Source organism: Rosa chinensis, chromosome 7, assembly GCF_002994745.2.
Source record: "Rosa chinensis cultivar Old Blush chromosome 7, RchiOBHm-V2, whole genome shotgun sequence".
Lineage (NCBI taxonomy): Eukaryota > Viridiplantae > Streptophyta > Magnoliopsida > Rosales > Rosaceae > Rosa > Rosa chinensis.
This window is the reverse complement of record NC_037094.1, coordinates 5,851,784-5,879,153: the sequence shown is the minus strand read 5'-3', so window position 1 is coordinate 5,879,153 and position 27,370 is coordinate 5,851,784. Positions and strand designations below refer to the sequence as shown.

Sequence of the window (27,370 nt, the reverse complement as noted above, 5' to 3'; positions counted from 1 at the left end):
TTTTACCCTAATAAATTTGAACAGTTTCTACGTTCATGCCTCTAATGTACTGAATCCACTATAATACTCAAGAGTCAGGGATAAGAAAACCCTCAAAACCAATGATTGAACCAACCATCAACTTAACGGATTGGTTTACAGAGAAATGAATGATCACCACCAAGAGCAAAAAAAAATGCTCCTTCACAAAAATCAATCGAATTGCATGAGCTTGGGAGCAAACCTCAAAAGCCTATCCAAAGTGTTAGGCATGAACTTTCTTGCAAACAAATGACATATGTTAGTGTTGTTCCCATTGTACTCGCATGTTGTTCCAAATCTCATCTTGCTCAAGAACTCATGAGTCACATCCGTCCTCTGATACCTCGACGGATGTGGCCCCCCTCTCGACCAGTCAACCCAATGCAAAGTCCGGTTCGAGTTTTTCTTCCAAAATTTGATGCTCATGTAAGTAGGCAAGTAGTGCTCATCCGAGTAGCACGAGGGGACGCAGTACTTCTCAAACAGCGGAAAATACCGTCTGTCCGAAACCACCTCCAGTGCCAACTGGCGGTCCACCTCGAACCACTGCGACCCCTTCCGCCATTGCTCAAGCTTGATTGTTGGGCTCATTTGTTTCCTGTATCTGTCTCGGCCCACTGGACCGGGCAAGTCGTAGGCCTCCACAAATGTTTTGGTTGAGTCCATAACGTAATCATAGACCGTTTTGAAGTTGAATAGTGGTATGCACGACTCCGAGAGAAGAATGAAACGTTGGTTGGACAAGTCCAGCAGTGCATTGGCTAGCAGGCGGCGCTCTGCTTGCACCATGTTTGGCTCACCCCACGTCACATTCTGCAACATTAATTCAACAAATTAAGTACAACATAATCTGCAACATATCTAATAAGAACATGATCAGATGTTCATATGTTCAGATCTAACATTCTAACAAGAACATGTTCAAATGTTTATTGCCAACTACGCTAATATGTTCAGATGTTCATATATGTTCATATGACAAAACATGTTTAAGGTCTATGAACCATCCACTATATGTTGATATCTAATAAGAAAGGATTACTCGTTAATGCTGATATTCCGGATATAGTTATAATTGTGTAGGAATTAAAATCCAAAGTCTTAAGAAAAGGGTTTTTTAGGACTTTTCGAAGGGTCTCAATTCTCAACCAAGAATATGATGTGTTACATTTTGCAATTTACCAACTTGTGCGTTGTAACTTCCTAGCTACTTAAAGGAGGAGATTAATCACGTCCAATTTATATAATCACGTCCCTTCTCTCTCTAGCAGCCGCGACTGAGAGTTAGGGTTAGCCTTGTTGGGGTGAGGCGGCGGTGTCCTTGGTGACGGTGTTTTCTTCCATCCTCGCATGTCCTGTTTCCCTCCGTTCATTGTTAAGGGGTGGGATTTCATCACAAAGAGGCTTCTCAGTATGGAGGAGATGCTAGGGGGCTTTGTTAGGAAGCTTGCGTTGACGGAGTCGGAGGCGATTGAGGTGGCTTTACCACAAAAGAAGCAGAAGAAACAATCAAACAGTTTCTTCCTCGTTGGAGAACTTTTGACGGAGAAACAGTACCGAATGGAGTCGTTGATTAGCACGCTGAGGGGCCTTTGGGTGCCGGATGCAACCCCGGCAGATCGGTCTCGTTTAGTGGTGTGTCAGATTGCGGGTAGTCGAAGACTGCTCTTCTCCTTCTCCTACGCATCGGATCTACATTGGGTTGTTACGAGAGCGCCTTGGTCCTTCGAGAAGGCACTCTTCGCTGTAGCGGTGACGGACGGCATGGTTGATCCGTTGAAAGTATCCTTACAGATGCAGTTGTTCTGGATTCGAATCAGAGGCCTTCCCCCACTGTACATGGATGAAGAAACTGGTCGAGGGATAGGTGAGGCTGTGGGGACCTATGTAAAAACCGGAAGAGATAAAAATGGGAGCTGTCTGGGCAAATTTCTACGGGTTCGTGTGGGAATTGATGTTCAGAAACCTTTGAGCAAAGGGGTGAGTATTCCGGGGGCAGATTGGTCGGGAAATAAACTGTTCGAGCTTGAATATGAAAGGCTACCTCACTTTTGCCTGTTCTGTGGGTTAATCTCTCATACGGGTAATGCTTGTCCTCGTAGAGCGTCAGGTGAGATCACTGAGCATACTTACGATGTGTTGCTCAATGCTGAAAGAAAGGAGGCATGGTTAGCGAGGCAGGAGAGGCTACGGAAGGAGGAAGGGGTGGGTTCCGGCGGAGGAACACGTTTTGGCTTATACCCGGCGCGCAAAGTGGGGTGGACAATGACGGCCCCGGAATTTCCGAATATTGGTCTGATCCGATCCAGGGAGGAATGGGAATCAGATTCTGCTCTGCCGGATAATCAGTCGGAGGATGCTATGGAGATTGAAGACATTGGCGGGGAGGCGGGGAGACTGGCGGAGTCCGCCTCCAAGCGACGGCGATTGGAGGAGCGGCGGGGGCCGGTGCGTACGGGGGAGGAGGGTCTACTGGTGGATGTACCCATCCTGGAAAGTACGGAGATGGCGGCAGCATTGATTCAAAGAGATTCAGTCACGCAGTTAATTAAGGGGTCACCAATGAATGTAGATCCTACATTAGTGGAGTATGAGAAGTCTACTCCCATATCTCAGGGAGTCATTACTGCTGAGGAGTTAATGGGGGAATTACGGCTGTCACGAAACCAGCTAGGGATTTGTCAAAACAGATTGGGCCAGCTGATGTTGTGGGGGGCGTCCAAAATATGGCCCAGAATGAGAAATTAATCAAGAATTCAAAGGGTGGTCAAAAGCGGGCCGTTTTGATCTCCATGGGTGATAGGCCTAATGAACGTGGTTCATGCATGCATGGAGAGAAGAATAATTATGTGCAGAGAGAGAAGACTAATTATCTGCATGCAAGGGAATCCAAAGAAAGGGTTTGTGATTCATGCATGCATGGGGTTTCTAAGAAAGGGTATGTAGTTGGTAGACAAAATAGTTTGGTGGTGGCTAGAGTTCCAAAATCGAGTCATGGGCGCACTCCGAAGCGTCCTACCGTGATGGGTCCGGTTCTGGCCCATCACGAGCCATGACGATCCTATGTTGGAACTGCCAAGGGATTGGGAACCCTTGGACAGTTAACGCATTAGTAGGGTTGGTGTCCCTAAATTTTCCCAAGTTGGTGTTCTTATCGGAGACTAGATGTACAGTTGGTGAAATGAATTCTATCCGTAAAAAGCTTGGTTGGCGTAATGCTTTTACAGTCAATTGTAAAGTGGTTCAAAAAAAAAAGGGGAAGAGAAGTAGTAGAGCTGGTGGTCTTTGTCTACTATGGAATGATGAGGTTAGTGTTTCTCTCAAATCGTACAGTCCGAGTCACATTGATGTTTTGGTCAAAGATAGGTTGGAGCAACATGTATGGAGATTCACGGGGATTTACGGTCAACCCAAAGCGGAAAACCGGCACCTCACATGGTCCTTGATTAAGAACCTTGGGAGGCAAGGTAATGATCCGTGGATTCTCGGGGGAGACTTTAATGAGATCACCTCATCAATGGAGAAAGAGGGTGGTCCTCTGAGAGGGGAAAGACAGATGGATGGTTTTCGTGATGCTCTGAGGGTATGTGACTTGAAAGATCTGTTTTTTTCGGGTCCTCAATTCACTTGGAGGGGGGTTCGAAATGGTGAGGAGATTAAAAGCAGACTGGATCGTTTTGTGGCTAGCCCTAACTGGTTGAAGCTCTTCCCGACTGCAAGGGTGATGCATTTAAACCCCAATGAATCCGACCATCTCCCCATTCTCTTGGATATTAGACGAAAAAGACCAAGAAGGAAAAAAAAGAAAAAAAGGTTTCGTTTTGAAGACTTTTGGCTAAGGGAGGATGATTGCAAAGAAGTGGTTGCATCTGGGTGGGAGAGTGCTACGGGGACGTGTCCGTTTACAAAAGTTTGTAACAAAATTTCAAATACAAGGGAGATGTTGTTATGCTGGAGTAGGTCACGGTTTGGTAAATTGCAGGAAGAGATAAGACTCATTAGAGAAAAGTTGGCAGTCTTTTATGATACTACAATGTCCTCTCCATGTTCTGGGGAACGGATTGCATTAGAAAAAGAATTGCAAGAGTTGCTGCGTAAAGAGCAGATTTTCTGGCAACAACGATCCCGAGTTCTTTGGTTGGCAGAGGGAGACTTAAATACAAAATATTATCATCAGAAGGCAAGCAACCGGAAGAAAAAGAATACTTTAAAGGGCCTCTACAACGAGGAAGGAGTTTGGTGTTGTGAGGAGTCTGAAATGGAGGGTATTGTTCTGCGTTATTACAACAATTTGTTCACGACGTCAAATCCTGTGTTGGGGGACAGAGACCTGAGTTTTGTTTCTAGTGTTATTTCTGAGGAGGCAAACCAGCGTTTAAATTGTGATATTACGGGGGATGAAGTACTTAGGGCTTTGAAACAGATGCACCCCTCAAAAGCTCCAGGGCCTGATGGTTTTTCGCCAGCATTTTACCAACATTTTTGGGATGTTGTAGGCTCTGATGTGGTGGAGGCAGTCAGACAATTCTTGAATTCAGACGAACTTCTCAAACAGGTTAATTGCACATGGGTAACCCTAATTCCAAAAGTGAAGACTCCGGAGTTTGTTCACCAACTTAGACCGATAAGCTTATGTAATGTTATCTATAAGGTTGGTTCTAAAGTTTTAGCTAATAGATTGAAGCCTTTTTTGGACGACATCATTTCTCAACAACAGAGTGCTTTTGTCCCCGGAAGATTAATATCTGATAACTCCTTGCTTGCCTTTGAAATTTCTCACTGCCTGAAGCGTCGCAGAAGGGGTCATGTAGGTTATGGTGCCCTCAAATTGGATATGAGTAAGGCATATGATCGGGTTGAATGGACATTCTTAGAGGCAGTTTTGTGCAAATTGGGATTTGGGACTACTTGGGTCAGATGGATTATGGCCTGTGTGCGTACGGTGACTTACTCATTCCTTGTAAATGGAGAACCTTGCGGTAGTATTAATCCCTCTAGAGGGCTTCGGCAAGGTGATGCAATTTCACCGTACCTTTTTCTTATATGTGCTGAGATACTTTCAAGGATGATTATGGAGGCTGAGAGTATTGATCTAGTTCATGGAGTTAAAGTGTGCTCGGGGGCACCTGCCATTAGTCATCTCTTCTTTGCGGATGATTCATTTATTTTTTCAAAAGCAGATGTTACTGATGTGTTGTGTCTGAGGGATATATTTCAGAGGTATGAACAAATGTCTGGGCAGCAGATTAATTATGAGAAGAGCTGTATTTCATTTAGCAAAAATGTTCCGAGGTGGAAGCAAGATGAGTTGGCCTATCTGTTGGGTGTAAGAAGGGTGGACAAGCATGACAAATACTTAGGGTTACCAACGGAACTCAGTTATTCAAAGGATGAGGCCTTCAGGTACCTTGTTGACAGGGTAAGGAAGAGGACTCAAGGCTGGAGAGACAAGACCCTAAGCACAGCAGGGAAGGAAGTTTTGATCAAGGCAGTGGTGCAATCTATCCCAACGTATGTGATGAATTGCTTTGAATTACCTAACCATTTGTGTAATGAGATGCATCGACTAATGGCTCAATTTTGGTGGGGGGAATTTGGTGAAGAGAGGAAGATCCATTGGGTGGCCTGGGAGAAGCTTTGTGCTTCAAAAAAAGAGGGAGGTTTAGGGTTTAGAGATATGCACTTGTTTAATATTGCTTTACTTGCCAAGCAGGGGTGGCGATTAATTTGCAGGCCAGATTCTTTACTTGCACAAGTACTGAAGGCACGTTATTTCCCCCAAACTGATTTCATGCAGGCGGAGTTACATAAGGGTGCATCGTTTACATGGAGGAGTATTTTAAAAGGGAGGGATTTGTTGAGGAAAGGTTTGAGGTTTCAGGTGGGTAATGGGGAGAATATTTCAGTTTGGAACGATCCTTGGGTGCCTCTACCCTATCGCTTCAGACCTTTCTCTCTCCCCATGCAGGGGACGGAAGAGTTCAAAGTAGCAGATTTTATTGATTCAGAGGCTGGGGTATGGCATGAATGGTTCCTAGAAGAGTTGTTTACGCCAATGGAGGTGGCGAATATCTTGAAGATCCCTCTTAGCTTAAATGGGGGTGATGATAGGCTTGTTTGGCATTTTGACAAGAAGGGGAGGTACAGCGTAAAAAATGGGTACCATATTGCAAGAGTTAGTGACAACTTGGAAAAGAAAGCTTCAGGCTCAAGCTCGGAGACGAGTTGCGCAAGGTTGTGGGGAAAGCTATGGAAAATAAATGTACCACCTAAGGTACGTATGCATGCATGGCGTTTGGTAAAGGGAATCTTACCTACTAGAGCTGCCCTAGCTAAGAGGGTCCAGCTCCCAGACGTGAGTTGTGTGTATTGCTCTAATGGCGTGGAAGATAGTTTGCATTTGTTCAAAAACTGTGATGCATTGAAGGCTTTCTGGCTGCATGGCTTGTTGAATTTACAACCTGGTAAGCACCCCACTACTCTTTTTAACATTTGGTTTTGGGACATGATTGAAGCACTTGATGGGGAGAAGCTTGAATATTTCTTGATGGCCCTTTGGGTGGTTTGGATGGAACGAAACAACATGGTCTGGAAGGGTTCTTATTTTAACATCATTAACATGCATGCATGGGCTACTTCATTCCTTGATGACTACAAAAATTTACACAAACGACAAGGACATAAGGCAAGGAGGACTCCAATCAAGTGGACTCGTCCACCACGGGGAAGGCTAAAAATTAATATAGATGGGAGTTTTTGTGCTGATACAGGCTCCGGAGGTGTGGGTGTTGTGGTTAGAAATTATGAAGGGACGTGCATGGCGACCTTTTCTCGAACGGTCCAATATGCACAGTCTGCAATTCATATGGAAGCAGAAGCCCTTAGAGCAGGGTTGTTGATTGCAATTCACCAGGATTGGAAAGAAATTGAGGTTGAAAGTGATTGTGTGAACTTAGTGAATGCATTACATGTTGATGGAGATGATTTGTCGGACATCGGAAGGATCTTGGATGATTGTAGAAGGTATGTTAATGCATTTAATTTTTTTAACTTTCAACATATATGTCGCGAAGCAAATGGTGTGGCTAATAGATTAGCTCACCTTGCTAGATGTGGGAATTTAGATGAATTTTGTTTAGAGGAGACGCCTGTTATCATTCAGGACGTTCTCTATGAGGATCAATGTAATCTTTCTTATGTAGCTCGGGGTTCAGGTTATATGTCCCCCCCGATGCAAAATTTTATTTCAATAAATGGAACCGGGCGTGGGGCTGAGCCTCCCAGTTAGGCTGGGTTCCAAACCCCTTTCAAAAAAAAAAAAAAAAAAAAAAAAAAAAAAAAAAAAAAAAAGGAGGAGATTAAAGGGGTCTTTTGCTTCCTTTCTTGACCTAAATAGTAAATACTTTGCACATGCCTCACAAACAGACAGCACCAAGAAAGGAATGTAGAAAGGTGATGACGGTTCTTTGTAGGAACAAAAAGAGTAGAATCCAAGCAATGCATTGCTGAAACAAATTGAATCCACCACTCAATGCAAATGCCCAATTTAATACATGCACTAGTGCACCGGAATTCTTGCTGAGTGTAATAATATTGGTTTGTGCAAATGTAAAGCAGACTTAAAGGAAAGTGAAATGCATGGCCAAAAGAAAAAATTAATAGGAACACGCATGACGTTATAAAGTGGAAAAAAAAAATAATCATTGTTAATCAAATATAAATTTCCGATAAAAAGAAAGATGGAGAAAGACATCATATTGAGACTGTCGGGGTTTAGGAATCTGCCAAATAACTCGTGTTATGTTCTTCTATAGCCTAGGTCTTTTCATTACAATACGTATGGGAATTTTCGACCCAATGATATAATCCCCCAAAATAATTTTCTAAAAGATACAAGTACATAATTAAGGAGTTGATAAGTTTCCACCAAATTGAAGTTGATTTGTTTAATAACCAGATCAATCCCCATACTGTGTTAGGTGTTTTCTATTCCTTTTTGACTCTTTCAATCTTTTCATTAACTCAAGCAATTTGTCTAGATACATTCATATACGTGAAGCTCCTCACGACTACTTCATAATTGTATCCTAGTTATCAATTTGTCAAAACCATCACAACCTCGGAATTCATATAGACAGGTAATTTCCATGTTGTTCTGTCCAAACATTGCTGGACATGTCTAAGTGAACCTAATAATTTAAAGGTTTAGAAGTTTTAAGTTCTGAAAATGAAATAAAATCTAAAGAATATCTACAATGTTATTCTTTGAAGATTGTATATGGGGAAAGAATTAAGAATGTCAAAGTTCATATTAATCTATAACTCAAAAGTAGGCACTGTGCTGCAATGCACATGCAGTTGGAGCATTTCACATGCACCGAAGAGATTTATTTTGGGTCTATGAAGCCTTTGGATTTCCCTTGACAAAGTAAAAAAAAACATATAATACAAAATCACATATAGATATACTCAATGCTGATAAAGAAATGATAATTTGGTCTTTTATACAGTATTTATCTAATGCAATAACGCATGCCCATAATACTTATAAAAGAAGGGTATGAAATTTTTCCCACTACATGAGGCAAGTCTAGGAATTTCCTATTAGTATGACCTCAAAGCAAAATCAATTCGATTTGCGTTCCCCTAAAGGGTGCAGGTGTGTAGCCGTAGCTAACTAATTAGTGAAAAAAACAAAATGATCTATAGTGTTTCGTTTCTCTTTTTGACTATAGATATGACTAATGTGGACAGCCTAAAGCATTTCTAGTCCCCATAATCTGCGTATTGTTAGTTTATGTATTTGTAGTTTTAGTCTCAGCAATCAACTTCAATATGTTATGAATATCGTCGATAAGGTCCCAAGTTAATTTTCAAAAAAAAAAAAAATTAGTATTGTCTCATTTGACTCACTGAACAAGTTAATTGCAATTTTTTTTTCAATACGAAAGTTATGAATACAAAATATTGAGATAGCCGGATCAAAATGAAAAACCAAAAATTATTTGCCCCTCAACTAGGACAGTTGTAAAGCTAAAACCGAAAGGGTAAAAAACACAAACAAAATCTATTTTCAATCAAACAGAGGTAAACGTAGAGTAAACTAATTAAAGCCACCTTTCTTTTCTGTTCTCCTTCGTTTGAAAAATCAAAGCTATTTTAGGTGCAGTAAATAACACTAGTGGAGTCGAATATAACGCATTCCACATTTCCACCCCTCCCCATCAGTTAGAGCCCCAGAGAAAACGTTTAGGTTTCAGAATTGGGATATGATTTTATTTCTGAATTAATTACTATATACCTTAAATAAAAATAAAATCTCATTCCAATAAAAACAAAATCCTATTCGCATAAAGATGCTTGTGAAATAGCGTGAATGCTACTAAATCTGAATCCTACTAGAATGCAAATTGTGAAAAAGAATAATAATATCTGACCTTACTCGGGACTCTTCTGCCGTGAAACACAGAATTTTCCGGCATTGTCTCGCCGGAAGTTGGACTGGCATGGACGTAGATAGAGTAAAGCCCTTCATTTCCTTTAAAGAAACGTTCCCATAAAGGAGCCAAAGCCAAATCCCCTCTGGTCAAAAACATGAAGGCCACTTTTGGCTTGGTGTTCTTGAATGGCAATGCCCCACTTCTTTTTGGCACCATCGAAGCTCTCCACAATAACTCAGAATCCTCCATACCATGCATGGCACTTGGCACCTTTACGTAATTTTTCAACTCGACTGGCGGAGGTGGAGAAGCCGGCGGAGGAGGCGGCGGTGAAGAGAGGGGTTTGGTGGTGATATTGGTTTCATTTTTAACAGGAGAAGATGGTGGTGGTGGTGGGGGAGAATCTATAGGGACTAATTTGTATATGGTGGAATCGAAATTGGTTTTCGCTTGCGCTAATGCAGTGTAGATTTGAAGAGGGGTGTCTTTGATGTAGAAGCTTAGGGTGATTCCAAGGGCAAGGCCAGAGACAAAGATGAGGAAAATAGAGATGATCTTGTTGATTTGCATTTGAGCCTTGACGAAGTGTTTGAGAAAACAGGGTGGTGGGTTTTGTTGCTGCTGGTTCTTCATGGTATATCAACTCCGACCACAGAGAGGAAGAAGAAGAAGAAAGGGAGAGGGAAGCTGAAGTATTGGTGCTGTTCTGTTTTTGGAAGCTTCACCAACTATTGGGGCTCCTCTTTTCCTCAAAAGAATCTCAAATTTGGTCTCATCACTCAAAGACTCAAATACAAACTAGTATTGTTTTTTTTCTTTTTAATTTCTGTGAAAACATGAAAGGTCGGGGGGGGGGCATTTACATAAAGCCAAATCATAATTATTTGTTTTTTTGTTTTTGAAAAGATCATAATTATTTGTTAGTGTTGAATAGAATTGCACAAAAACATGAGTTGGACTGTAATCAATCAACATGCACGAGTCAAATCTGGATTCATTGATTTTTTTTTTTTTTTTTTGAAAAGGGATTCATTGAATTATATGCATCAAATTTTGTGAAATTAAAATCCAAGAAATTAAGGAAAATAATCAAAGTTGGGTCACATTTACCTGTATCAAAAATTATTTGTAAAATATAAACCACGCGATTTTCCATGGCTACCAATTTGGTAGAGAAATAAAATATTTTCTAATTAAAACTTTTTGTTTCTAATTTTTAGTTCCCATTGAAGCAAGCAAGGAAATTAGAGGTTAGCATATATCTTATTCTGGTGCATTTAAGAAAAGCATATTTTGGGGGACTCATCATGGAATCATGATTGGTATAATCCTCACTACTGAAAATATCGATTCGATAGTTTTCTATTACAAGCAGAACTCTAATTTAATTGAAATCATATTACAACCAATATTATTAAAAAAAATTAAAAACAGTGGGAAATAAATGGAAATAAAATCAATTGGGCCACACAGATAAGGTTGTATGCAATTAGGAGGAGAAACAGTAATAAATTTCACAAGCCAATTCAAGTGGCGGAACCAATCTGACCGCTTTGATAGTTTGGGCTGTCATATGAAAAACATGGGTTAGGACTTTAGGCTGGCAATGCATGAATAGCAGACCTGGCACACACTACTAATTTGGCAGTGATTAGTGTTTTTAATTCAAACCTAGATTTATAATCTCATCACTTCTAGTGAGACATGTGTAAAAATGCATCAGTAATTATGCTTTAATGTATTTTATTTTTATTTTTTGGTAATAATTGCTTCTTCTTCTTCTTCTTCTTCTTCTTTTGACGAGATAATAATTGCTTTTATTTAAACAAGTTGGATGGTGAGTCCTCATTGGTCATTTGGAAAGTTGGGATATTGCATGCTCTGGAAGTTGACTATATAATTGGCGGCGATGAATGAGCAAGTGAAGGAGGTGTCCTGTGTCTTAGATTTCTCAATCCAGTCACTGAAGATTTTGAAGAGTGTCCCACAAACAAAACAAAAGAAGACTTTGAAAAGTAGTCCCCGCGTGATGTTTTTTCTTTTCTCATATTTGTTCATAGAGCCACAATTGTAATGGAAATTATTCTATGCTAAGATATATTAATTGAAAATGTTATCATTTTACAAATTACAAAAGCTGGTGTATTAACATAATAATAAAACTTTGCTAGAGATTGGAAGTATGTATGGTTGGAGGTAAATTCTTCCTTTATACTCATTTTTCTCCGTTTTCCTCATTTGGTGCCTTGCAGGCTTCGTGTGCAGTGGAGCAATTGCTTGCATCGTATCCCTCAAATGCATTTCAAATCTAGCCATATCTTTCATGAAGGCAATCAAGCTGCTGATGCCTTGCTAACTATGATGCTTCATTAGATGGCTTCACTTAGTGGGATTCAACTCCAGATTTTATGGTGAGTCATTGTAATAGGGATCGTTTAGGTCTTCCTAATTTTCTATTTTCGTTAATTTGTGTTCTTTTGATAGGAGGTTAGCTGCGTTTTTTACGCTTGCCCTATCTCCTTTCTCTTTGTAACCTTCTTTTCATTAAATAAATTTCACTCGCTTGGTCGACTTTAAAAAATAAAAAATAAAGATATTTTCTTTGCAAGTAAAAATGACTTGTAAGTAAAAAACACATCAATATCTACCAATTGAAAAGTGAAGCTATGAAGCCCGAGGTACATTAATCTTTGCAGATTTTTTGTCTTAGATAGTGATCATAGGAATCCTATCTCCGCCTAAAATAGTGACATATATGCTCGGGGTCGATACACAGTTGCTAAGGATTGGAATAAGTCAATGATCATTGTTGTTGCTTGCATAAAGTCATTAGCAACAGATGAGTATACTACTAACCAAAATCATGATTCACAATAAAGTTCAAAGCTTGTAAAAAGAAGATATGAAGGAATTATTAATACTATGTTAATGTAAATATGATTATGGACTCATTCACAACACTTCTTCTAGCCATAACTTTTCTCTGGGTCAGTTCCCTAACCTACAAACTGACCCAGCGACCCAAATCTAACCGGTGGAAATAAACATAAAAAAGCAGTGAATATTTTCTGACCCAATGACCTAGTAACTCTTACCCAGTGACCCAACGGGTAATTTGTTGGGGTCATTTTGTTTTAGTATATATATAAGTTGGTATTATTATTAAAGGTGGCATTACCATTTACCATTCACACACAATGGACAAGATCCATCAAAGTTGAAGTTAAGATTTTGAGGATTTGAAGCAAGTTAGAAAATTGAAGAACGTACTTTAAAAAGAAAAAAGAAAAAAGGATGGGTCAGTTTTATGACATTTTACTTTATTATAATTTGAATCCCTCTGTAAATTAGGAGGAATGCAAACAATTTATTCCACACAATGGTTACAATACCATAATAGTGATGTTAGTTAGAGCATCTTTAGTAATGCTAGCCATTTTTTAGTCAAATTTTAGCCAAAGTGGCTAAAAAGTTATTTTAGCTAGTCACTTTAGAAATATGTCTGCATCAATGCCCTCTATTTTAACTAGTTTTAAACTTATATTATTTTTTTAAATAGTTTAAATGTATTTGTAAATTACATAAAATAACTTAAAATGAATGTTTTAAATTATAGAGAGCATCATCTCGCTCTCTATATTTAAGAGCGACATAGCTAAAAGTTATAATAGAGAGCCACTTAGGAGTCTGGTGCAGCTACTAAAATAGATAAAAAGCTAAACATGCTCTCCAAAATAGCTAAGGAGCCAAAATAGAGAGTATGCTAAAAATGCTCTAAGAGACTTTAAAATGAAGAGTCTAGCATTTTTCTCATATAAAATGAAGAGCTAATTTCATTTACCTCCCCAACCTTTACACGTTAAATCAGTTGTGGCCCTGCACTTTTAATTTCATCACATGTGTTCATGTGCTCTCCAATTTAATCATGTCTAATCATTAGTTTTTTTTGTCAAGTGTTTTGTAAATTGAAAATGTGGGTCTAATGGGCTCTCATGTATGATGATGATTCACTAATGTGGCATGCAAAATTATATTATATGTCACTACAATTTCAAAATACATCACACAATAGTTGGCAAGAAAGCTAAGGATTAGACAAAATTGATTGAAATTGGTAAGTACAGGGGCACAAATGATTTAGAGTCTAAAGATCAGAGTGGTAAAATGAAATTTGCCCTAAAATGAATCTTAAATACATCGTTTTTTATATGTAACGAAACATGTCATCTTAAATACACATGTAATAAGTCTAGCATTTTTCTCGTATAAAATGAATCTCATTTTACAATATCTAATTGGGCTATTTACTATGGACTTCTTTGGCAAAAGTATAAATGTAACCCTCAATCAACCCAAGTAACGGTCCTGTTTGAGTAACATATAAACTGAATGAAGAAGGATATGGATTGTCCAAAAAAAGGTAAAAACAAAAGAGGACTATACGGATTTATCATATTAGTAAGACTATTGAGAAATGGAACCTAGCAACACGGGTGCAATTTGCAAGAGAGGTTGCAGAGTGTCCGGCATGAACTTCCTAGCAAACAAAAAGCACATAGAACTGGTTGTATTAACATCACCATCACAGGTACCATTAGTACCAAACCTTATTCGATTCAGCAATTCATCTGAAACACCATTCCTCCCAAATCTTCCAGGGTGCGGACCACTCTTGGACCAATCAACCCAAGTAACGGTCCTGTTTGAGTTGTGACCGGGGCCGATAATGTTCACTAGGGTAGGGATGTAATGCTCATCCATGTAGCAAGGAGGACTGCAATACTTTTTGAATATGGGGTAGTACTTGGTATCTGATATGATCTCTATTGCAAGTTTGCGGTTGACCTCGAACCATTGTGACCCTTTTCGCCAATCTGATATTGTTACTGTAGGATCCATTTGGGGATTGTATCTGCCACGGCCAACTTTCCTTGGATCATCATAGGAAGCTAAAAAGCTCTTATTGGAATTCATGAGGTAGTTGTATACTGTAGTGAAGTTGAATAGTGGGATGCAAGTCTCGGACAACAACACGAATCGTTCATTAGAGAAGTCAAGGAGGGCACTCGCTAGTAGACGTCTCTCGGCGTCAATCATGGTTGGTTTTCCCCATTCAACTTGCTGTAATAAGGCAAAAAGAAGAAGAAGAAGAAGAAAACAAGTTACAAGACGGAAATGCTCGTTGTGGTCAAATATGTTACTAAAAATTAATAAGAGTGTGTATAGCGGAACGCGTATGCAACCGCCCAAAATTCCTATGAAAAGTCTTTAGATAAATGGCTCTACAAGTGCAAGAGGATATTCAACTATGCAAGAATACGGCCAGTCCGTTGTTGGCTTGGTGGTTTTGCTTTATTAGCACTGCCCATCAGGACCTAGGACCGATTGGCATAACCAGGAACTATGCGAGAACACGCGCCTTAGCGACGTTTGTCCCCATAGTGAAAAGTTTCTCAATCTATAATTGATAACTAATATACATGCGTGTGAAAGAGATCGAGAGAGAGTCAAAGAGTAACGAACCTTGCTTGGAATTCTTGTTCGATAGAAAACAGAATTTTTGGGCCACGATTCTACATAGGATGGATGAGGGTGAAAATATATGTTGTAAAGTCCTTGATGGTCTTTGAAGAACATTTCCCACAATGGGGCTAGAGGTATAGGACCCTTTGTCAAGAACATGAAAGCAACTTTAGGCACACGGTTATAGGGAAACTCTGTAATCCTCGGAACAAACGATGCCCGCCAAAACAACTCAAGATCATCATCCATATTGTGCACCAGAAGTGTCTGTGCCTCAACATCGGATGTAACGACATCACCGGAATCCAGTAAAGGGATCGGCGCTGGTGAGGGTGGCGGCGGAAGCAGCGACAGTGATGTTGACGTCGGTAGTGTGAACGAAGAGACAGAATCTGAGGTGGTTTGCAATTTGAATATGAAGTTTTTGCAGAATAAGCTGATCATGACTCCAATGGACAAACCAATGAAAAAGAACACGAGATGAAAGGCATGAAAAAACTGTAAATAGGAACCCAAAAGTTTTCTAATTGGTTGGGATTTTCGGTCTCCAATTCCCATTGCTCCTGAGCAGTACTGGAGGAGACGAGGTTAGGCAGAAGAAGACGACCTTAGCTAGAGTAGATACTTAAACTAAAATACTAGGTACCCAGCTAGGAGTTCTAGGACATGCACTAGCTTGAATCGAAAGTTAAGATGCAATGCATGTGTTTTGGTCCGTTCTTGGGTTTCTTGAGTGCTGTTTGAGTGTTGACGAATTCGCCAGCACATATTTAGGGGTCTTGGTCATTAACTACGACGATCTAGCCTACCACATTAGCACTAGTTAATAACTCGAACAATATACTTGATTAAAGAGTTGACTTTTATGGCCACCATTCCACTAGTTTGAGGATTTGGAATTGGGCTTCAAGTTATTGATCTTAAAAATTTGGTATAACGTCACAAATAAGTTTGGGAGAGCGTTTCTGGAGACGATTGTAACAGTCACTCATCTAATTCACTCATTTATATATTTTAATATCAAAAAAATTATATACATTCATATTGCAAGTACCCATGCACTGACGGTGCATGAAATACACTCCCGAGAGTTTCCTCACAAATGTCACCAAGTTGGTATAAGCTAAGCTCCCAAGCTAGGTTTAACATTGCTTCATCTCCTCTTGTTTCTTTAGAAAAAGTACAAGCATAGTTATTAAACCTACCAAGTTTTCAAGCGAGGAAGAAGAAGAATAAGAAATGAAACCCAATGTGAATGTTCACTATGAATGAAAGCTAGGTTTAACATTGCTTCATCTCCTCTTGTTTCTTTAGAAAAAGTACAAGCATAGTTATTAAACCTACCAAGTTTTCAAGCGAGGAAGAAGAAGAATAAGAAATGAAACCCAATGTGAATGTTCACTATGAATGAAAGCACTTGCAATTGCCTTTAGAAGAACTCCAAAAGCCAAGTCAGAAACCAATACGAAACTTAACAATGGTTTTTGACTCGCTTTGCTGTATTGGTTATACGTTTGTGGTCTTGAACCCAACTCTGGACTTTAGACTTCTCCACAGTCCCAATATTTAGGCTCAAATTTGGTATTTAAGCTCAAAAGTTACATGTGGATGGAGTCATAGAATTTGACGGCAACAACTTGATCATCTTTATCATGTAAAGTGTGATTTATATTTTGAATTTGTGGATTTTAATTACTCTTTACCGTCTTTATCGATCAAAAGCCAACTAAGATCGAATTCATGGCCCATCGATTGTATCATTGTATGCCTCAATCAAGAATCAGTATTATTTTGGGAATTGGTATTTCAACCTACTAGTGCAAAAGCCGAAACACCTTAGCAATTGAATTTGTCCCATCGAACTAGAGTTCTTATAAAACCCCACCTTGGTTCAAGGAAAATAAGACCACACCAAAAACCATTTTCGGTTTCAGGGATGTCCGACTACCTTCCTAAAGAAACCACTCGTACAAGTATTAATGGAAAATCAAAAGCTGCAGCAATATCACACTACCTTGTTCCTGAAGAAATCATTCGCGAAATCCTGCTGTGGTTGCCGGCCAAATCTTTATGCAGATTCAGCACGTTGTGCAAGTCATGGAGCTCTATGATCCAACACTCCACTTTCATTGACACCCATCTCAAGCGCAGAGGTCAATACAACAACCGAAACGACATGTTCATCTTCTACTAAGCGCGCACACCACTGCGAGTAGTTGCACGTCGTATGTGATGAAAGACGACGCAATATTGGATGGAGATGAGTGCTATACCAAGTTTAAATATCCTTCATCGGAACATTTAGATGTGGATTTCTGCAGGGCCGGCCCTGGGTATAGGCCCAGCAGGCCTGTGCCTATAGCCCCCAAATTTCATGGGCCCCTGAAATAAAACCTAGTTTTATATATATTTATAGGGTTAAATACTGTTTACTCCCTGAACTTTCTGGGAAAAAACAGTTCAGTCCCTCTACTTTTAATTTCACACGTTTACTCCCTCATCTCTCAATTTTTGACCAATAGGTCCTTTCCGTCCAGTCTCCGTTAACTGCTACCGTTAAGTGGCCCACGTGGCAGGAAATTAAACGCCAACTCAGCTCTTGGCATGCCAAGTCACTGGAAAAATGTCCAGAATAACCCTCCTTCATTTTTCCCCTTCTCCATCAATCAAATCCCTGTAAAATTGATTCTATTTTCCCACCAAACCTCAAAATACCACAAATTGAACTTTGAAAAAAATCTAACAATTGCAATTATGAACTCAACACTTGCAACAGTAAATATGAATCTCACATAAACAAGAACAATTTCAAGCATCATTTCCACAATTCCAACACTTGAATACCATTCAATTCCATTCATAATAATCCATAGCAACATAATCCCTACATAGTTTTTGCAGCATTAGCAAGCCATTAACCAAGCTCTAACTTAACAAAAACAAAAAATTAGAGCATTACATCCTCATTAATTGTTCAAGTATGCATCTAATATAGCTCTAATCATCTAATCAAAAGATTAGAGCTAGCAACCAAATGACACATCAAAAGGTTGCACAAAAAAGGATGTCTAAATTGATCTGATGGGCAGGCTAACACTATGTCCAATTACACAACTATTTTCCATATTCTTTACCTGAGTTTTGTCTAAGCCTCTGAGATGACCTTGTTGGTGCTGCAACGTTGTTGCTTGATCTCCCGACAGCTTGTGGAGCCCTTGAATTAGTGGTGGCAGATGTAGCTTGTGCAGGCCGTGAGTTTGTTGGAGCACTTGTTGCTTGTGTAGGCCGTGAGCTTGTTGGAACACTTGTAGCTTGCTTAGGCCTACCCCTTGTTGAAGCAGGCATGTTTGCTGCCAACCTTGATGCCTTCAATGCAGCCATCTTTTTCTGGACACACATAAACAAGATAAGCAAGTCAATTAAGTAGGGTAGACAAATACAAAACCAATAAACAATTGTTGAGAGTGTAATATTACCCTTTGATATTCAGCTCTTTCTCTAGCTCTCTGCCTCAACTCATTTGCAGTCAAGGGACCTGTTTTGCCTTTCTTGGACTGCAGCAACAATAACCATATCAATAACATTTAAATTTGTAGTTCACTAAACAAAAATAAATTGCTAATGTAATGGTGCAGCATACCTGATTTTCAGAACCTTGTCCTGCTTCACCATTCACCTTCCTCTTCTTAGAAAGAGCAGCAGCCTTCTTTTCCTTTGGTGGCAAGTGCCGGTTACATGTTTTCAGATTGTGTCCTACTTGGCCACAGTTGCTACACCTCAAGGATCTTTGCACTCTTCGAAGTTTAGTACCACTATTTATCTCTTTTTCTGAAGCATCCTTAATCCTCTTAGTTTTTGGCCTCCCAGGCTGCCTTGAATATTGCGGAGGTAAGATAGCTTGATCTTCACTTGTTGACCACATATCCATGCTATTCACAGGCTGTATTAGGTGATTGTAGATACTCAAATAAGTCTTCTTTAGGTAGCAAGATGCGACATAGTCATCCGGGTTTTCCCTCATCCCATATATTGCAGCAACGGCATGCTTACACGGGATTCCAGTCAAATCCCACCTCCTACAACTACATGTCCTCTCAAGCAGGTCCACAACATTCTTGGATCCCTCAATATTCTCCACTTCTGCTTTGTGACCACCATTGAATGTTGCAATGCAGTCTGTTGCAGCCTTGATCTTATTCTTCTCTAAAATATTCCTTGGCTTGGGGCATATATTTCCATGGTAGGCCTCCATTTTATCCCTTCTAATCTGATTCCTCTTCATTAACTTCCACCTTATCTCTTCAAACATAGTCAAAGGTGGCTTGCCTCTTGACTCCAAAATGAAGCTGTTAAAGCTTTCACACATGTTGTTTATGAGGATGTCACAATCGTTACCAGTTGTGAAGTATGCTCTAGACCAATGTTGAGGAGGCCTGTCGGGTTCTGCCAGAATACAACATCAAAACCATGTTAAAACATACACATATAATTGTCATTTAAATATAGGCTAGGTTAAGACAAAACAGCCTCAATACCTGACAACCAGTTATAGGCGTCCTGATCTAGGGACTTCATCTCTTCCATTTCTTTCTGAAAGTAAGGCAAAGTCGTTGCCTTTGCACACTTCCACATCTGATCTTTCATTACTTTACCAGGAAACAGCTTGGTAAAGTTGGTCCACAAATGCCTTGCACAAAATCTAATTCGGGCAGCTGGGACAACCAACTCAAAAGCAGGTATCAAACCTTTTTGTTTATCTGAAATAAATGTCCAGCCTGCTCCTTCTTTGTCAATATCCAAATCCTTCACCAAAAGGTCAAGAAACCAGATCCAAGAATCCTTACTTTCCATCTCTACCATTGCATATCCCACAACCCATGAAGTGTTATTAGCATCCAAAGCTACAGCAGTCAGAAGTTGACCTCCAAAACAACTCTTTATATGTGCTCCATCCAACCCAATCACTAATCTACACCCAGCCTTGAAACCATTCTTGAATGCCCCCAAGCAAATGTACATCCTCCTAAAAACAGGTTTCTTTTCTGGATTGTTGTAGTCGCATTTGATATCAATAGTTGTCCCTGGATCAACCCTCTGAAGCTCTCTCCCATAATCCCTTAACCTTGCATACTGCTCTCTCATTGATCCTTCCACTTCCAACATAGCAGCCCTTTTAGCTCGGTAAGCCATTGACCGAGAAACCTTTGCTTTAATGGTGGCTGACATGGTCTTTGCTAGAGAATCTGCAACATCAACCAGAAACAGCAATTACAAAATAAACCAGAAAAGTAAACTAATGACAACAGTTAGAGACTGATCAGAAATACCTGGACTTATCTCTTGATTAAGTGCTATTTGGTCCTTGAACTTTGAAGTCAAGTATCTCATCCTAACCATGTTGTTATTGAACTTTCTTGTGCATTTGTGTTCAGCCACATATTCCTTGATCATCAGTGTACTTTCGTGTTGCATCTTCGAAGCAAATAAGAAAAATGGGCAGTTTTCCTCCTTGCATACCACCCTCAACCTTGTTTTGTCATTTTTTACGAACACATACTCCCATCCACCTTGAATGGCCATTTCCCTTAAGGCATCTCTTAGCACTTTTATAGTTGCAAACTGCATTTTTAACTTGAAGACAGGATGTTTCATATCTGTGGCCGGATTAAATTCAATTCCCACATCTTCCAATTCCCCATCAGAATTAATGCCATGCTGCAACCTCTCATCATCGGAATATTCTTCCCTAAACATGTCCTCATTATCAGAAAAGTTCAGTAATTCCTCTTGGACACCTGGCCCTACCCCACTACTGTTTCCTGCCTTCAAACCCTTTTTTCTTCTACCCTCTTCCATCTCTTTTACCATCTCACCTTCCACCAACCAGTCATCCTCATCAGTTCCATAATGGTCATATTCATCATCATCGAATTCAGGATCATAGTCCCTATCCTCACTTGTTGCTTCATCATCACTGCCTCTTTCACTTTCAGCTGCTTCTTCATCTCCTAAATCCAAACCACCACCATAGGACTGCAAATAATCCATCACATCCACATCATGCATCAACCCATCCATACCACTTGTTTGCTCCACACCACTCGACCCTTGGCCCACACTGCTTGGCCCTTGACCCACACTACTTGGACCTTGCCCCATACTAGACTGCCCCCATCCACTTGACCTTTGTTCACATCTTCTTTCCTCATTTCCACTTGGATGATACTCTAAAAGCTTCTGTTTCCCCTTTTCTTTTGGATCCAGACCACCAACACAGCTTGCTTGAGTTGGTACATTGTCCTCAAGCTCTCTAATCACTATTCCTTTACTTCTACTTGGCCTCGGCTCATCATATAGCTCCTTTATCACAACACCTGGCTTCTTCCTAGGCTCATCAGGTAGTTCTTCTATAACAACACTACTGGTCCTACCTTCACTAAAGAGGAAATCTTCATATATGAAGATGTCATCATCTTCATCCCCAAATACACCATGCAGCTCCATGTGGTCTAAATACAATATCACTAACCTAAAGGTTGGTATAGCTGTACACATTATCACCACATCCAAATCTGTTTCCAACTTCATCATTGTGTCCTCTTCATCACCAACTTTGTACCAATAATCTATTCTTTGGTCTGCATAAGCCGGATTCAACTGCTTGACCATGTTATCTACCTCCACCAGTGACATCCTATCTCTATCTACGTTATCGTAAAAATCCACTTTCCCTCCAACATAACTTTCATTCCTTATGCATCCTCCATGGTACACCTTGACTGTGAAATAGTCTGGGTGAGCTGCAATAAGATTATGAAAACCATTAGTCATAAACCCTAAACCAGGTAATCGTAAACCAGAAAAATAATCCATACACCATACAAAAAGATGCCTCAATAAATAGGTACAAGACAAACAAAAAGTAAAAAGTAAAGTATGCTTAATGTCTTAAAGTCATTCTTCACACATGGGAGGGAGACAAAGACAAAACAAGTCATTGTTTACACACGAGAGACCAGAAAGTCATTCTTCAAAGCACATGGGAGACACAGACAAAAGCAGTCATAGTTTACCGCATCTTTTGGACCACTTTCTGTAACATATTAAAACCAAAACCAGTTAACTCACCCACAACTTGGCAATATTAAAGGCCATGCCTAACTTTCTCAACAACCACTCACATTTCAGTCTTCGCTTAAATATCACATTTCAAAACTAAAGCAAGCAACAGCAAACAATATCAAATTTCCCAATTCCCTTTCCACCTTATAACTCCTAACCCATGAAACCAATCCTTTCTAAACCAGTTCACAAACAACCCACAACCAATTCCAGAAAAAAAAAAAAAATACCCTAATTTTTTCATTCAAACCCTAGAAATCCAAACAACCATTGCAAGAACACAATCCTTTCTAAATCAGTTCACAAACAACCCACAAACTACTGCATAAACAAACCCCCAATTTTTCCCTCGAAACACTAGAACTGGAAATCAAAAGAAATACCCATTTTCCAGTTACAATCGAAGAAGAGCAGTCACCCGAAATACATGAAATACTCACTATAATGAGGAATATCCGCGTTGTCTCCTTCTGCAGTTCTAGGTTCCCACAGATCTCGGTCTTGCCCAACCATGTCGCCACCTCGATACTTCCCCCCTCCGACAGCTTCGAAATGTCTGGGGAACGATTTGGGTTACTGTTTCGTCCCCGATTATAGAAGATTAAGAAGAGGATTATGTCGGGTTCAGTATTGGGTGAGGGGTGAGTCGCGTTCAGAGAGGAGGCAAGAATCTTTCATTTTTGGGTTCAGCGCGATTAGAATAGGGTTTTTGAGGATGGGAATTGGTCTAGGTCTGAATTGGTTTCGGGTACTGAATTAGGGCAATCTAATCCAGGGTCATATCGGACATTTCACACTCCACCTGGACAACATTGCGCTGAGTTGGCGTCTCATTTCCTGCCACGTGGGCCACTTAACAGACAAATTGGACGGAAAGGACCTATTGGTCAAAAATTGAGAGATGAGGGAGTAAACGTGTGAAATTAAAAGTAGAGGGACTGAACTGTTTTTTCCCAAAAAGTTCAGGGAGTAAACAGTATTTAACCCATATTTATATATGTAAAAAAAAATGTCATATATGCCCATATCGATGTCTTGTCGTTTTATACTTCTTCTCTTGTTCTTACCTCACCTCCATAATCCAAATTCTCAATTCTCAAAACCTAGCAGCTAATTCATCATCAGATCATTGATTCATCGTCGCCAATAATCATCATCATCTGCAATTATTCTTTTATTTTCCTGTTCTTTGTAATGTTTTATTAATTTTTCTGAATTTATGGCAAATTTGAGAATTGGGAAGAAGGAAATAGCCAGTGATTTTAATCTTTTGATACTAATTAACACAACAATTTCTTTAGGCAAGCCTTTAAGTATTCTTTGCAAATTCAAATATTTTTCAATGAATCAATGATTAAGATTTTAGGGTCTGTTTTCTTTATTTTTCTTCTTATTCGATTCGTCTGAACTCTGAACTAATAGTGATTATAACTAATTATGAATTAAGTGCATCTTTGTTATTTGTTAATGGAATAATGGTAGACTGGTACTAGTGCCATAGTGGTATCAGGATGTAAGCTAGAATTTTTTTTTTGATACATAAACCACAGAGCTATACTCTATTATGCAGAGATGCGAAAAAAATCCAAGTGCAGAAGATAGCAAGTTTTGTTGCCTTTGCTACCTTTTGCTCCTGAAATACTGACAATATATATTCAGAAAGTAAAACCAAGACATGAAAGGTCGATCAAACTGACAAACTTTTATAAAAGTAGAGGATTGGTTTAATGGATTATGAAGGCAGAGTGTATTAGTGAGGACTTTAGTAGTTTAGTTGCAAGTGACTATACTACTCAATTGTATTCTTATAGAAACCTGTAAGCCTATTAAAAAGCTGTAAACTTAATAACTTACTTAATTTTAAAGTGGGAAAAAAAATTGTGAATATATTTGAAGGTGGGGAGCCCCATTTTTTTTTCCGCCTAGAGCCCCTGAAAACTTAGGGCAGGCCCAGAAATCATTTCTGTAGTCTGATCGGAATTTGTAACGGCCTCACATGCCTGCATATGGCGACATGCCCAGGACTTCCGAAGTACCCACAATAATTTGGAACCCTTCAGTTTTAAAGATTGTGATTTTGCCTACGCTTAGTATCAGTCAGTCTACAAGTAGTTATCTTTTTTTTTTTTTTTTTTTTTTTTTTTTTTTTGATGAAGGGGTTTGGAACCCAGCTTAACTGGGAGGCACAGCCCCACGCCCGGATTTAATTAAAGAAAAAGAGAAAAAATACAAAAGGGGAAAGGGGGACTAGACCAAAACCTCTCCCACAAAAAGAAAACAAAAGAGAAAAATCCAACCAAATCAACGATAATGGAGGACTCCTAAGGCATCATTACGAAGCTTAGAAAAAATCTCCATTGGAGGCGAAGGGAGCCAGCAAAGAGAAGGAAAGGCCAATCCCAAATTCGCCAAGCAATCTGCCACTGAATTGCCTTCCCTATGAATATGACTGCAATAAAATTGCATCGAATTAAGGCGAGCTAAGCAATTGTGCCAATGAACACGCAGAGGCCAAGGGGGCTTGTAGGTAGAAGACCTCAACCCTTCAATCACACCCATAGAATCACACTCTAACCCAGAGAGTATGCCAACCAAGTTATCTACAAACTCACTCTTTTGGCTATGATGCTGAGAGTGAATGAGTGATGATTATAAGGTTTTAAGAATCCTACTGTCTGAAGATAGATTATTAGAGACAAAACTATGTGAGGTTGAGGTCTACTCATTAGCCCGTAATTCTTGGAAGCGTCTCAGTAGTACTACTTTTCCGGCTTCCTTGCGATCTACTGTATGGTTTACACGTAAATATGTTTTTGTCAATAATGCTCTGCATTGGCCTCAATGCCAAGATTTCGACAAGGACAAGAACATCATTGTCTTCTTTGATATGGCCAGTGAACTATATATTTAGCTAGATAGAGATGCCTGAAGCTTTCTCGGATGAACGCAAGGTCATTTCAGTAGCAAGATATGGAGAGTCCCTTGCCTTGATTGATATGAAATGGGTTATGAAAGAGTATGGTGTGGTGCAATCTTGGACTAAAATATTAGGGATATCAAGTCTAAAGTTTTGTTACCTGTCACTTTTTTATTGTAGAAGCAGTGGTGAATTGGTATTCGGAAAAATAGAAACTGGTCGTCGAGAATTAAACAGGGTGAATTATAAGACCAAACAGCAAGTTGAAAAATTTAGAATAAATGGACGAAAATACATGGGGGTCGATTCTTTTGTAGATAGCATTGATAAGGATCTAGCCCTGGGTATCGAAGAAATTAAAGAAGAAACTGGAAATGTAAAAACAGAAAAATAGAAAGGAAAATATATTTCATTCAATGGCTGCCGAAACCCTATTACATCCTATATATACTCAGCTAAAGGGTTAGGATGGAGCCACGTCTCATCCCACCAAGTAGATCGCAGAAAGCAGAAACTACAATAATTGAGCTAAGCAACAACAATTGAACCGAGTACGTACTGTAATAAACCTAATACTGCCTAATTAATAGTGGCCACGTGCAAACCATGCTAACGGGCAACTATATTCAATCAAAGCTAGTCAAAGTTGACTCGTAACAATTCTTCCTCCACCAAAACAAACTTGTCCTCAAGTTTCATAGCTAAAACTGGAAGTCTGGGTACCTCTGGATAATGTCGTGAGCAAATTCCCATGTTGCCTCGTCAGGGGAGGTCCCAAACCACTGTATGAGCCATTGTGTGGCAGCCTCACCACGTCTTTTCACCATTCTAGTTTGTAGAATAGCTTCTGGTGCCCACCTTGGATTGGAAGTATCATGGATGGCGAGTAATTGAGATTCCACCACAACAGAATTACCAACCTTCTTCTTCAAAAGTGACACATGGAATACATTATGTATTTTAGCTGAAGGTGGAAGCTGCAGTTTATAGGCCACCTCTCCAATTTTCTCAAGCACTTGGAAGGGTCCATAATATTTGGTAGATAGCTTGTGAAACACACTTGCAGGCATAGAGTGTTGCCTATAAGGCTGGAGTTTAAGATAAGCCCAATCTCCAGCTTGAAATTCTCTCTCTGTGTGCTTTTTATCATAGAGCCCCTTCATTCTGGATTGTGCATGGTTCAAATTTCTTTTGATCACAGCTAACAATTCATCCCTATTTTTCAGTTGCTGATCCACATAAGCCACTGATGTAGAGCCGGGAAAATAAGGAATAATGGGAGAGGGTTCATATCCATATAATGCCTGAAATGGTGTGACGTCGCTAAAAGCAAGCGCGCAATTTAACCCTGAAATATCATTAGTAGTATAAGCAAATAGGGATCGTTCTATTCCGGGGATTGAGGGTACACTTGTAATTGTGAAACAAATAAAGAAAAGTATTATTTACAAAAATAAAATAAAGAATATAAATATATACAATTGTATAAACAAATAAAGAATTAAAATAATAAAGTATTATTTACAAAAATAAAATAAAGAATAAATATATACAAGTGAACAAAAATAAGGGGGATTTTGTTTTTGGATTTTCGAAAATAAAACTAAGTTAACAAAATAATTAAAATGCAAAAACATAAAAATAAAATAGAGTGAGAGAACAAAGATCAAAAACCGAAACATATGATTAAAATTGATTCAAACCCTAATATTGTTCATCTAAGTCATGAGAGAGGAGTTGATCATGTGAAACATTCGAAAGCAAATGATTTCCCATATTTTACTTTTCAATGCTAATTAACCTAAGCGAAAGCACCTAGATTAATCCTATCAAACATGCAATCAAGCCCTAGAAAGCTAGTCAATCATGACATGTTTAATGCATTAGACATAGAGAAAGGCTATCAACTCAAGTGTACAACTTAGTTATGGAAAAGTCCACCTAATTGCAATCATCTTCAATTAAATTCGATTCTTGTCCAGAACCTTTACTACTTTTGATTCAAGTTACACAAAACGAAAAGTCGATTTCATGTTCTTAAACCTAGCACCAATTACATGCAAATCCTATAAGTGTCGACCCAAATAAGATAAACATATAAAAGTTTTCTGTAAAGCAAATTTAATCGAACAAACTCACATAAGCAACTTAGAATCACAATTATATGAATCTGAAAATTCTCAATTAATCATAAAATTCCAGAAATTAATATTCATTCAAACACATATGTCAACTAGAACAAAACCAACGAAATCAAAGCAAAGGTTACAAAGGAGAATCGGATTACACCGTGAGATGGAGATGAGATGAACGAATTGAGGATGTGGTCTCTTGAATCTCGAAAGCA

General features: G+C 39.3%; 2 protein-coding genes and 1 long non-coding RNA gene across 3 annotated transcripts; all 3 read right to left on the bottom strand.

Moving 5' to 3' along the window:
• Positions 1–10,162, bottom strand: LOC112176293 (glycosyltransferase BC10). Its single transcript, XM_024314135.2, has 2 exons — positions 9,459–10,162; positions 1–834 (listed from the first exon to the last, which is right to left on the bottom strand). The coding sequence occupies exons 1-2, from the start codon at positions 10,092–10,094 to the stop codon at positions 193–195; spliced, it is 1,278 nt and encodes a 425-aa protein (XP_024169903.1). The 5' UTR covers positions 10,095–10,162; the 3' UTR covers positions 1–192.
• Positions 10,163–13,585: 3,423 nt separating this feature from the next.
• Positions 13,586–15,752, bottom strand: LOC112180122 (glycosyltransferase BC10). The gene is made up of 2 exons (XM_024318627.2): positions 14,985–15,752; positions 13,586–14,582 (listed from the first exon to the last, which is right to left on the bottom strand). The coding sequence occupies exons 1-2, from the start codon at positions 15,540–15,542 to the stop codon at positions 13,926–13,928; spliced, it is 1,215 nt and encodes a 404-aa protein (XP_024174395.1). The 5' UTR covers positions 15,543–15,752; the 3' UTR covers positions 13,586–13,925.
• A 9,664-nt stretch (positions 15,753–25,416) lies between these two features.
• LOC112175476 lies at positions 25,417–27,370 on the bottom strand. Its single transcript, XR_002926461.1, has 2 exons — positions 27,311–27,370; positions 25,417–26,371 (listed from the first exon to the last, which is right to left on the bottom strand). It is a non-coding gene; the product is annotated as an uncharacterized LOC112175476 (long non-coding RNA).

What these genes read in the sequence shown, in the direction of transcription:
- LOC112176293 (XM_024314135.2), bottom strand. Translation starts at nt 10,094, where the DNA reads ATGAAGAACCAGCAGCAACAAAACCCACCACCCTGTTTTCTCAAACAC. An exon ending in GCAGAAGAGTCCCGAGTAAG is followed by an intron (nt 835 to 9,458) that starts GTCAGATATTAT and finishes TTAATGTTGCAG; the next exon opens with AATGTGACGTGGGGTGAGCC.
- LOC112180122 (XM_024318627.2), bottom strand. Translation starts at nt 15,542, where the DNA reads ATGGGAATTGGAGACCGAAAATCCCAACCAATTAGAAAACTTTTGGGT. An exon ending in GAACAAGAATTCCAAGCAAG is followed by an intron (nt 14,583 to 14,984) that starts GTTCGTTACTCT and finishes GCCTTATTACAG; the next exon opens with CAAGTTGAATGGGGAAAACC.